Source organism: Scylla paramamosain, chromosome 47, assembly GCF_035594125.1.
Source record: "Scylla paramamosain isolate STU-SP2022 chromosome 47, ASM3559412v1, whole genome shotgun sequence".
Taxonomy (NCBI): domain Eukaryota; kingdom Metazoa; phylum Arthropoda; class Malacostraca; order Decapoda; family Portunidae; genus Scylla; species Scylla paramamosain.
In genome coordinates, this window is record NC_087197.1 from 4796583 (window position 1) to 4810000 (window position 13418).

The following is a 13418-nucleotide window of genomic DNA, read 5'->3' on the forward strand; positions in this document are numbered from 1 at the left end:
TATGAAAGTGTGGCTATTGTCTTACCTCAATCAGTAACGGCGTCACACTCGGTGTCACCGAGTACGTCACGTCGGAGCGCAACCGACCGCGTTTGTTTTGAAAAACGTGGTGCACCATCTCCACCTTGCCAGAACCTTCTCCACAAATCCAACCAGCTCCATCACATCTAGTCTAATATTATAATTGGATACCTCACCTTTGGGGCATCAAAGGCTGTGACATCACAACCTACACTGCCCCAACAAAACTCCAAGAAGAAGTGGTGCATGGTTAAGCAAATTCTTCCTGACTGGTCAAAGTCTATGTGGATTACCAGTAAGTATGAGATACTACACATTGGTACCTTGAAAGAAAGAGCATTTTGTGGCGTACTACCAATCATGACTTTATTTAGTTGTGCAAAGACATCTGTGGTTTGAATTTAGAGCCTCTGTTGCCGTAGACTTGTAACCTATTTCTGCCTCAAAGTTGGACCTTTGCCTCATTGGACGCAGGCTAATTTACTGACCCTTTTTCTGAGAAAAAAGTAGCGTCTTATGAGCCATCAAATACGGTAAGTTATGAAAATGAAGGAGGAGGCGGAGGAGGATGGATTAAATGGAGAGAAATAGGAAGTTACAGCATCCTTAACACCTGTTCTTACCTGTCTTTGTCTTCCCCAGGTGCGCTATGAAGGAGAAATCAAGTACCCCCCCAGCCCCCAAGCCCCACACACCTTACCACCCCCTGTACGTCGCCCCCCACGCCTAGCCCCCCTCCCCCACACAGACCAGGGGTTAATGTATACGTACGCTCGCTATTTGGTATCAACGTATATTTTTCTTCAAGACGCAATCATATTTTTGTACAGATCGCATTTACATTAAGACGAAAGCTTTATTTATTTGCTGCAGTACATTAGGTAGATTACACAATTAGGTTTATCAAAAATGTGGTTTTTATTGATATTATTACTAGCAGACAGTTTTTTTTTCTATGTCCAAAGACGCTGTAATCTTTTTTGTACAGATCGACACTAGAAATTTTTAGGTAACATGACACTATTATCAAAAAGTGTGGTTGACTTGATATATAAGTATTATCGGCAAACACAAACGGGATTTTGATATAATTTCGTAAAACGGTACGCTGACCAACTGACGTGAACTGCCGTAACCGGGGTACACATGATGATACGTAGTAATTGATTAGTTAAGTTCACAAAAAAATGTACAGTTTATACAGGCAAGTCTATAACCTAGTGAAGACGACCTATGTATTTACAGGAAATGATGCGTGTGGGGAGTGTCAGTGTTGTATCATTGTATTAAAGGAGTGGAGAGAGACTCGGCTTGTCACTGTCCACCGCACCACTTCACCTTAAGGAACCCTCTCAGGATGAAGTGAGGGAGGTAACGTAGTCATCCAGCCAGACACACAGACACGCTGGATGAAGTGAGGGGCTATATTCTGAAACACTTCTGCGCCACACCTCCACTACTTTCAAAAGGCTCTAGTTGAAGTGACACGCGTTTCTAAGGGTGTTTTTACGGTTCTAATGACAAAATTAACAAGATTTCTACATTACTAACAGCAGAAACACTCTTGACAACTCGGCTAATCATCTCTGGGGCCTTTGAAAATAGTCATGGCGGGAGAGCAAAGCAATTCCAAACACGGGTCTCAGTAGTGTCGTCCAACCAGACACACAAACACACTCTCAGTTGAAGTGTGTGAGGTTGCAGCATCACTCAACCAAACCAGCACAGTAGAATGAAAGCCAGTGGTGTTTTTTCGCTTTTTTTTTTATTTTCCTGTGATTTGTGGACCACTGGGCAGCAACAGTGCACACCCAGAGGTCGGATTTTTCATAATAACTTACAAATTACAACGGCCACCAGGATCTCCTCAGAAAAATCATGACCCCCTAACACTGGCAGCCAACACTCACTGAAAATCATTACGAGAAAAAATATGTATGTTACGCTGTCTGTGGCTTGTACGCTTCTGTGTGTGTGTGTGTGTGTGTGTGTGTGTGTGTGTGTGTGTGTGTGTGTGCTGCATGCTGGGTTATGGTTGTTGTGGTGGTGGTGGTGGTGGTGTGTGGTGTCTGGCAGAACATCCTCCTCCACCTGTCTGTCAATGCCATTCTGTCACTCAGGACTCTACGTGTCAAGTGGTGCAGCAATAATAAAGTCAAGATGCAGGATAGTCTACGGAAGAGACAGTAATCATAATGACAATAATGACAAATATAATAATAATAATAATAATAATAATAATAATAATAATAATGATAATAATAATAATAATAATAATAATAATAATAATAATAATAATAATAATAATAATAATAATAATAATAATAATAATAATAAATTGCTATCATTATGTATGCAGCCAACGAACACGGCAAAAATTTCACACTTAAAATAAGGTATTGGTGTGTAATGTATTCATGTACTCTGTTGTGAAGACACTTCTTGTTGATTCCTTGGGGAAGAAAATATAACATTACAGAGTTCAAAATACTCCTAGACAGACGAGCATGAGGCTGAGGGCAGCGGCGGCGGTGGCAGTGGCAGTGCACGACAGCCGGGCAAGTCACTGCTGGCAGCCACAAGCAAAGCATCCCCGCCGCTGCCGCCGCAACACAAGACTAACCAACGAACTGACTAACTAACCTGCTAACGAAAACAAGAGAACAAATAAAAAGAAATTATCAACGAAAAGATACAAAAGCATTCTAGTGTTACCCTCTAAAGGCCGTCATCCTGCCAAGCCTGGACGCCACCTGTCAGCGCCACGGCCTGCCAGACCCCGCCGCCCCCCGCCCTGCCTGGCGGGAGGCGGCGGGCCGGCATGGCGCCGCGCAGCAGTCCCTGAGGCTCCACACTGGACAGGGACAACTAAAAGCCAGACAAGACTGTGGTGGTGGTGGTGGTATTGGTGGTGGTGGTCCTGCTACTACGGCGACGGGACATTTGTACACGGATCTAACACAGCCACTAGCTAGGTGGGGGCTGCCTCCCTCGCTCCTCTCTGGGCCCTACCTACCTGTTTATACAAGAACATTGGTAAATGCTTATATGCGATTAAATACCGTGGCTATTTACATACTCAAATATAGTATATGGTTGTGAGTCAGACTCTCCACATTACAAACACAGGTTAACCAATACTTCAGTAGAATCACAGTTGCAGAATAATGACTGCAAGCTTTTGTTTACTTGAAAGAGTACTTCAATTGTATGTAGTGTTACATCATCATCATCATCATCATCATTATCAATATCATCATGGGAGATAAAGACCTTAACAGGCATCTCAAGGCTGACGGGTCCAAGCTTTACCTTCTACGGGATAGAATATATAATAAAAATACTTTGAGCCGCCTCCCCTTGCTCCCACCAGGGCTATGTGATCAATATAAATATTATATGATACCTACAATAGTTTAGCAACTCAACTTTGTCTAACAGCTTTACTCCACTAAGTCAGGCCTTGGAGGCAGCCCTGCCCTGGCCCCCGGCCCACGCCCCGCTGCCCCGCAGGCCATGGCTGGCTGCACGGGGACCATGGGGGTGGGGGCGGTGGGTGGTGGGGAGGGGCCGCCCACCAAGACGCTGGGGACTCCCTGCACTTCTATTTCTTCTTGTTTTTCTGATTTGCGGCTCCTCTCGGGGGGGGTGACGGGCCGGCCAGTGTTCAGGCCTCCGTAGGGGAACTTCTTCTTGTCCGCTGGCTGGGGTGGGCAAAGAAAACACACAATTGATCATCCTGGGGTGAAATTCCTTCCTTCTCTTATGCCACCAACTCATGAAAAGTGCCTCATTCATGACTTGGCAAAGCATCCATATTTCAAAGTGCCACAACCTTAACATTCCACTGCCACATTCAACACTAACGTTCACCCTCACACACAAGTCACACTGATCCTGATGACTAGCACCCTCATTATCAAACCACTTCTTCCTCCCTTCCCGCCTAGAAACCATTCATCCTGTACAAAATTACATTACCAGTCACAAGTAAGTTCCTTGAGCAGTGTACAAAGAGATACAGTAGCAGAAAACTAACCAATGGCACTCCTTCAGGAAGAGCAGCCCAGCACTGCCTTTGCCAACCCCTTCACTAATTTCATGCTTCACTTTAAACTCAAACACAACACAGTGACACTGACAACTATGAAGAAAATGCCTATGATAAAACGTCAACAAAATGACTGCAAGTATCAATGGGGTGCAAAGACTACACCAGACACCTTATGAAACTACAACAGTGCCTTCCTTGCTGCTCACTCTGAACTCCTTCCAATACAACTCCCTAACACTGACGACTGACATGACAATAGCTCAACATTTCATGGAACACGCTCAGCGCTCAAAGTTCCTCCACACAAAGCTGTTTCCTGCCTCCTGTGCTGCTCACCTTAAGTATCTGGAAGGAACACATGAGGGTCTCATCCACCGACATCATGGCCCCAGCGTTGTCAAACTCCCCGCAGTAGTTGGGCGCTGAGAACAGGGTCACCAACTGCCTCTTGGCGAAGAACTCGTAGCCATCTTCCACCACCTGAACATGAGGGGAACATAACATAGTATAAAGGTTGGTGCAGGAAGCTGTCAGGTCAACAGGTGGCTGTCCCTGTAAGAAACATGCCTGTCTACTTCCACCTGTCATCCACATCCATATATTTGTCTTTTCTTTTAAAGCTCCCTAATGACTCGGTGCTAACAACCTGATTACAGAGTCTACTCCATGCATCCACCACTCTATTTAAGAACCAACTCCTATCTCTTTTAAATCTAACCTTTACGAGACCCAACCTGTTAGTTCTTGCCCTATCCTGATTACTGACCCTGAGAACTGTGCTTACGTCCCTCTTGTTATACCCCCATACCACTTATAAACACGAGCACGAAGCCAAAGGAAGGGTTGACGTGTGATGGACATATGAATGGTATATGTGAGAGAAATGAGAGCAATACAATAACAGAGTGCAGAGGAATGCAAGGGCAGGTATAAATGATTCTTTTCCTAGCCACCCTCTTGAAGTAATAAACAAATGTCAACTATAGAGAGGTGAAGATAAGTCTTCTATGATAAAATAAGGATGTGGACTTGAGATAGGCAGTGTGAATTTGTCACATGAACTAAAGAGAAAATTCAGGATCTGGGATCAAATGAAACTGTTACAAAGACTTCCAAAGATACAAATAAGCATTATGAGGATAAAGGTGAGTGTTACAGACTTCTACACAGTTCAGTCTCTCACACCACCTTGACATTAAACTGGACATGGAAATAAACTAACCAATCTCAAAAAATAATGTACATGTAATAAAAACTGCATAAGGTTATAAAAAGGCCAGGTTTACCACACTACCTTACAAGTGTTACAAAAAAAAAAAATGATGAAATGACCACGAGTGTTATCAGGCTGCAAAGATTATCCCTTACACCTTATGAAACCATGACACCCTCTGCCTATCTTGTATGGAGGTTAGTGAAGAAGTGGAGCCAGGGGGTATAGTTGCATGATAAAGAGATATGTGTGATAAGGAGATAATTAGACTAAACATGACGTCAGATGCCAGAAAGACAGCTAACTTCAGAACTGATGGAACGGTGATGGTTGTGTGTGTGTGTGTGTGTGTGTGTGTGTGTGTGTGTGTGTGTGTGTGTGTGTGTGTGTGTGTGTGTGTGTGTGTGTGTGTGTGTCTAGAGGGCATCATCAATTAAAAATAACAAATAAAATCCACAAACAAAATAAAAACTTTGGGTAATGCATTTCAAACTGGTAAATTTTTCAGAATCCATACAAAACACAAACTGCCACCATTACGTTTACCACATCCTTCATTTCTCTCACTCCTCCCAGCACACTCTTGGCACAGAGAACACACATGGCCTCTACAGCAGCTCAACCACAGCTAAACCACCATTATCGCTTTACGCATTTCGTTTCCCTCACTCCTCCTGGCACACCCTTGGAACAGACAACATAATGACCATCTCTACAGCACTTGAACCACAGCCAATCATGCTCCAACACCTGGACTCACCTGATGGGCACGACAGATGAGGTCAAAGTCGTGTTTGTGGAGGAATTTGGCAACGACCTCTGCGCCGAAGGTGAAGGAAACACCTCTGTCATTCTCGCCCCAGCCCATCGTGTCCTGCAGGGAACAGAGAAAACGTGAGTCTTCCCAGAGCGTGTGGGTGGAAGGATGTGAGACCATGGAACTCGGAAAAGATGGACAGTAGAAATTATGGGTGGCTAATTAGAAGGGCAATACAAGAATATGATACAGAGAAAAGACACACAGATTGGAATATGAACAATGGTAACTAAAAGAAGACAGAGTGTGGTGGTAGGCAGAAACATAAACAGGAGAAAGAAAGATGGAGAATATGACAGAAAAATAAGAGGTTGGAGGGAGGAATACAAAGAAAGACTAATTAAATGTAAGGATGATGTGACAATATGATAGAAAAATAATATAAACAGAGGAATAGGAAGGAGAAAGAATAGATACCTAATGGAAAATAATGTGTGTGAATAAAGGAAAGAAAGATAGAGATAAGATAAACAGATAAAGAAAATACAAATTAAAAAGAATGAATAGCTAGCATACAATGAGTGTGAAAAGTGTAGAAGGACAGTGTGAAAGTGAAAAATAAAGTACACACACACACACACACAAAAAGAGAGAGAGAGAGAGAGAGAGAGAGAGAGAGAGAGAGAGAGAGAGAGAGAGAGAGAGAGAGAGAGAGAGAGAGAGAGAGAGAGAGAGAGAGAGAGAGAGAGAGAGAGAGAGAGAGAGAGAGAGAGAGAGAGAGAGAGAGAGAGAAAGAAAGAAAGAAAGAAAGAAAGCAGAACAAAAGAGAAGCAAGACAAAAGACCAAGACCAAGGCAGGAAACAAAAAACATGTGAAGGGAAGGAAAGTGATAAGACAAGGAGCCACACAGGAAAACAACAAAAGGCCAGAGGGAATGCACAAGAGAAAGACACAATTAAAAGCTAATTCACAGAAGATACAAGAGAATGTGGATGAAAGCACCATAAGTTAAAAGACAGAAATATCTCATGGAAAAAAAGAAACTGATAGAAGGAAATACACAAGACAGACAGACAGACAGTGAGGAAAGTGAATGCCTGGAGGACACATGCCAAAATACATAGACAAGTAAAAAGAGACAACAATGTAATGAGTGTCTGATAGAGAGGATAGGAACAATAATTAATGTCAGATACAGAATGAGGACTGTCAGATAAGAGAGAGAGAGAGAGAGAGAGAGAGAGAGAGAGAGAGAGAGAGAGAGAGAGAGAGAGAGAGAGAGAGAGAGAGAGAGAGAGAGAGAGAGAGAGAGAGAGAGAGAGAGAGAGAGAGAGAGAGAGAGAGAGAGAGAGAGAGAGAGAGAGAGAGAGAGAGAGAGAGAGAGAGTTTTGCATTACTAAGAGTACAACAGCAGCAGCATCATGAGTGGCCTTGGCATTTTGCAATTGATAAAAGCTTTCGCAAATGTAAGTCTGCCTGCCACTTAATAGAGATGAAGGACACACACACACACACACACACACACACACACACACACACACACACACACACACACACAAGCACCACCACCATCACTCACTACAGCAACTTCCTACAAGAGAGGACAAAGAGTAGAGGTTGATGGGCAAGGCTGATGATAATATTAAACTAATGCTGCCTACAGAGAGAGAGAGAGAGAGAGAGAGAGAGAGAGAGAGAGAGAGAGAGAGAGAGAGAGAGAGAGAGAGAGAGAGAGAGAGAGAGAGAGAGAGAGAGAGAGAGAGAGAGAGAGAGAGAGAGAGAGAGAGAGAGAGAGAGAGAGAGAGAGAGAGAGAGAGAGAGACTATCCCTATCAATCAGTGCCCCTTTCCTCACATGTGGCAGTGATAAGAGTGATAGTAGCAGCACAGACAGCAGTGTTCCTAGTGATGCCTACAAGAGATGTTTCCTCCCCAACAGAAGAACACAGTTGCTTGGAACACGACCCTGACTTAAATGGAAGTTGACTTGCAGACAGGACAAGATGCACTGGAGTTGAATCCTGTATAGAACCAGATAGAACTAGACAGGTACATGTGCACACACACACCCACACACACACACACCTACGTTCTATCTCTGACATGAGTTGTAGATAAACTGTGTATAGAACTAGATGGAGCAAGACAGGTACCCCATATAGAACCAGATACAACTAGGCAGGTAAACCCACACACATGTGCACACACACACACAGGAAAGCTTGCCAACACTCACTCAATTTACCTAAATATTTCATGCATGTGTGCACACGCGCATGCACACGCACACACACACACGATCTGAAATGCCAATATGTCACAAACACATGCACATACACACACACAATTTGAAAACAACAACCAACACTTTACCAATCCACAGCAACACCTTACAACCAAACACACACACACACACACACACACACACCAAACCTGAAAACCCTAGAAACCGTAAATGATAAGAAACTGCAACCACTACTTTTACTCTGTCTGTTAGTCACTCTCCAACTCACTACCTACACACCTTGTCTGGGTCTGACCACAGCAAGTCGCACAGCAGGCCCTGGTCTGGCACGTCGGTGGGCCTCATGATGCGTCTGATCTGCTCCATGCTCTGTAGGTCTGGACTCAGCCCACCGTGGCAACAAAAGATCTTCTCGTCCACGATGGCGGCGACTGGTAGGCAGTTGAAGCAGTCGGTGAAGGTTTTCCATAGCTTGATGTTGTACCTTCGCTTACCTGGAGAGAGAGAGAGAGAGAGAGTGTGTTAGATAGGTGTATAAATGTTTTTTTTTTCCTTGCCTGGGGGGGGAGAGAGAGAGAGAGAGAGAGAGAGAGAGAGAGAGAGAGAGAGAGAGAGAGAGAGAGAGAGAGAGAGAGAGAGAGAGAGAGAGAGAGAGAGAGAGAGAGAGAGAGAGAGAGAGAGAGAGAGAGAGAGAGAGAGGTGGGGGGGGGTATTAGATGAGGTGCTGAGGTGAGTGGACAGTTTCTGGAAAGGTGTGGGGGTAAGAACTGTATATGTCTTCCTTTGCTTGAGAGAGAGAGAGAGAGAGAGAGAGAGAGAGAGAGAGAGAGAGAGAGAGAGAGAGAGAGAGAGAGAGAGAGAGAGAGAGAGAGAGAGAGAGAGAGAGAGAGAGAGAGAGAGAGAGAGAATGTTTTAGATGGGGTGCTGAGGTGGGTGGATAGATAGTTTGTGGAAGGATGTGGAGGTAAAGAGGAGTGTTAGTGGAGGTGGGTGGAAAGAGACAGTTTTGCTTTGTTTCAGATGGATGGACGGAAGAGACAGATGGAAAAAATAAATGGTCTAGCTGGAGAAATGAAAGGGGTGGATTGACACAGAGACAGGGCTTGGTAAGAGGAATGGGTGTGTTGGGAGTACAGTTGATGCGGGTGGAGTGGAAGACAAGCATTAACAGAAGGAAGTAGATAGAGTACAACAAGTAAAAAATAATGATAGAGACAATAATATGTAATCGAATGAGTTCCTCCAGCAAACACAGCAAGCCCACAGCACAAGTCAAATGCCACAGAACACAGCACACTTTTTATGTTCCCTGATGCTCACATGACCTTTCACTACAGTATTAAGTGGCCTTTTCTTTATTAAACTTTTGTAAAATTGATAAAACTGATGAGGAAAACACGTAGACTGGATTTGATGGTGGTGGTGGTGATGGTGGTGAAATTCCTCTCATTATCTCCTTTTTTTGTCTATTTGTCTGTCTAATGCAGCACACAGGTAAAGGAGACAGGTAATGAGATGTGTATACCTGAGATAACACACAGGTAGTAGTAGTAGTAGTAGTAGTAGTAGTAGTAGTAGTAGTAGTAGTAGTAGTAGTAGTAGTAGTAGTAATAAGAAAATAACAGTAATCTTATCTCATACAAAAACACACACACACACACACACACACACACACACACACACACACACACACATACACACACACACCTGACAACTATTTCAAAACCACCCTGCAACAAAAACATTTCCTCATTACTTCACTGAAACACTCTGGAATTCTGACACTTTTTTTCTCCCTTCTCAACCTTCTCTGCTCCCCCTGGCATCACTTTGCAAGCGTCCCGCCGGTGCACTGTGAACGCTAACTGATAAAACTGATCGATTCTTTGCGAGACTCTCCTCTTACAGTACAAGGAGACAATGGATTCCTGGATGACAATACTTTTTTTTTTTTAATCTTTTTAGGGAGAGGAGGGAAGAGGGAGAAGGTGATAAAGGAGAGAGGTAAAGAGGTAAACTGTAAACTTATTCACTGTCTACCTGTGTTTTTACGAGAGAGGGAGAAGTGACAGACGGGAGATAAAGAAATAATATGCTCATCATTAAATCTGCTTGTCTATCCTCTCTCATTGTCTTTTTAGGAGACTGGATAAAGAAAGAATGTGCAGGTAAACAGTGTGCTTATGTATGTATGTATGTTTGTCTATCTGTCTGTCTGTCTGTCTATCTACATCCATTCAAGTATTTTCTCATCTTCCTGTCTCTCTGTCTCTTATTCTTGTGGGTGTGGGAGAGAGGAGGGGATGAAGGAGGCAAGTAAAGTGAAAAATAGAGTAGTTATCCATCTCAGTGTCTGTTTCTTCATTTGTCTACTGCAACAAAGCATGATGGGAAGTAAAGAAATAAAACAAATAAAAGAAAGAGAGAAAGAAAGGGTAATTATCCATCTGTCTGTTTCTTTATTTATCTATTATAACAAACCATGAAGGAAAAAATAAATAAAACAAATATATAAATAAAAGAAAGATATAGTTTCAAAAAAGTAAACATCAGTCCTTACTTGTCTACCTGTCTGTCAGTCTGTCTCTTTAAAGGCCACTACTAGCATTTCCAGCCACGCAGTAGTAGTAGTAGTAGTAGTAGTAGTAGTAGTAGTAGTAGTAGTAGTAGTAGTAGTAGTAGTAGTAGTAGTAGTAGTAGTAGTAGTAGTGACCATGTATTGAGAACAGTATGATAAATATAGTGAGAGAGAGAGAGAGAGAGAGAGAGAGAGAGAGAGAGAGAGAGAGAGAGAGAGAGAGAGAGAGAGAGAGAGAGAGAGATATGAGGTGGGGGTTAAGGACAGTGCATTTTGTCAGCTTCCTTCCTTCCTTCCTCTCTCTCTCTCTCTCTCTCTCTCTCTCTCTCTCTCTCTCTCTCTCTCTCTCTCTCTCTCTCTCTCTCTCCAATCCATCACCATCAATAAATATCGGATCACAACTGCCAACATTCAATACTCTCTCTCTCTCTCTCTCTCTCTCTCTCTCTCTCTCTCTCTCTCTCTCTCTCTCTCTCTCTTCCAACATACACGCGATATTTCCGTGGGAGGAGAGAGAGAGAGAGAGAGAGAGAGAGAGAGAGAGAGAGAGAGAGAGAGAGAGAGAGAGAGAGAGAGAGAGAGAGAGAGAGAGAGAGAGAGAGAGAGAGAGAGAGACCTATATATCTGTAATCTCCTGTGTTCAGCCTCCCACACTTTCCATAAAAATAAAGATATAATAAATTCAGTTCATGATAAAATGCTCACACACGTCTCTCTCTCTCTCTCTCTCTCTCTCTCTCTCTCTCTCTCTCTCTCTCTCTCTCTCTCTCTCTCTCTCTCTCTCCATCCATTCATTATTCATTTCATACAAGCACTGAATTTCTATCTCTGCACAGTGCTGGTGAATTAATGTGCAGAAAAACTCATCTTTTACCACCACAACTGTATATAACAACAATTTTCCCTTACAATCTTACTTACACCCGGCAAAAAAAAAAAACCCCATTGAATCTGTTCATGGAGACACAAACCTACACACACACACACACACTTATCTTTATCCTACTCCCAACCAGCCACTCACCCACATACTCATTCACTCCATATAAAGCTAAACACACTAGTATTCATAAAGATGTAGATTGCGTTGATGGAGGGATGGACTGACACACACACACACACACACACACACACACACACACACACACACATACACACCTTATCTACCCTTCTATCTCCCCCATACAATTCCCAACACCTGTACTCACTCAAGGAAACCGTAGACAGCTGACAAAGACAAGGGCACAAAAGATAGTTTACAGACACACACATCCACACACACACGCACAAACACTCAGCCCATCACCCTCACACCCCAACACCAACACTGGGTACTCACACTCATCATAAAAGCCGTAGATTCTGTTGATGGAGGCGCACTCATGGTTGCCTCTGAGCAGGAAAAAGTTCTCTGGATACTTAATCTTGTAAGCCAGCAGCAGACAGATGGTTTCTAGAGACTGCTTGCCACGGTCCACGTAGTCGCCCAGGAACAGGTAATTCGACTCAGGTGGGAATCCTCCATATTCAAATAGTCGTAGCAGATCGTAGTACTGTCCGTGAATGTCTCCTGCGGGTAGATAAATGAAGGGTGGCTGTGAGTCGTTTAGTCATTGGTGGGTTAGGTTTGTAAGGTGGTGGTGCGTGTGTGTGTGTGTTGGTAAATTGGGTTTGTAAGGTGTTGTGTGTGTTGGTAAATTGGGTTTATGAGTAAGGTGGTGTTGTGTGTGTTGGTAAATTGGGTTTGTAAATAAGGTGGTGTTGTGTGTGTTGGTAAATTGGGTTTGTGAGTAAGGTGGTGTTGTGTGTGTTGGTAAATTGGGCTTGTGAGTAAGGTGGTGTTGTGTGTGTTGGTAAATTGGGTTTGTGAGTAAGGTGGTGTTGTGTGTGTTGGTAAATTGGGTTTGTAAATAAGGTGGTGTTGTGTGTGTTGGTAAATTGGGTTTGTAAATAAGGTGGTGGTGTGTCTGTAATTGAATTGGGTTTGTAAGATGGTGGAGTGTGGGTAAGTTAATTGGGTTTGGAAGTAGTGGTGATGAAAAAATATGAAGGCATTCCAGGGTATGTGGAAACAAGGCAATCAGCAAAAAAAATGGAGAAAAAAGTAAAGAAACGAATAAATAAAGAGAAAAATAAAAAGGAAAACTAATAATCCTGAAATTAATTCTTCACAGGTGGGAAATGACATGAAAAAACACTGGAAAAAAATATAAATAAATAAATCAACAAAATAAATCGACAAAATAAACAAACAAACGAACACAGCTCACGATAAAGCAAAAGTGACACAAACTGACGGATGAACCTGATAATGTAGACATGGTGATGATAACTGACAGGAGCCATGATAACCACCACCAACGTATTAGTATTAGTAACACGCACGTCACCACCACCAGGGGATCAACTAATCAGGGGCCACACGGAAAATGATTAGGCGTGGTAATTTGATAAAGACGATGATGATTGATAAAAAAAATAATAAATAAATAAATAAATAAATAAATAAATGATAATAGTAATAATAATACGATGGAAAAAGATTTATTT

At 42.9% G+C, this 13418-nt stretch overlaps 1 protein-coding gene across 1 annotated transcript in view; it reads right to left on the minus strand.

Moving 5' to 3' along the window:
• Positions 1 to 796: 796 nt before the first annotated feature.
• Positions 797 to 13418, minus strand: part of LOC135095033 (serine/threonine-protein phosphatase alpha-2 isoform) — a 27847-nt gene continuing 15225 nt past the window's right edge. The window contains exons 3-7 of the mRNA XM_063995670.1: positions 12208 to 12438; positions 8570 to 8784; positions 6049 to 6162; positions 4412 to 4555; positions 797 to 3725 (exon numbers count right to left, since the gene is read on the minus strand). Of these exons, the coding sequence (XP_063851740.1) occupies positions 3465 to 3725; positions 4412 to 4555; positions 6049 to 6162; positions 8570 to 8784; positions 12208 to 12438 (965 nt within the window). The 3' untranslated portion in view covers positions 797 to 3464. The remainder of the gene's footprint in view (positions 3726 to 4411; positions 4556 to 6048; positions 6163 to 8569; positions 8785 to 12207; positions 12439 to 13418) is intronic.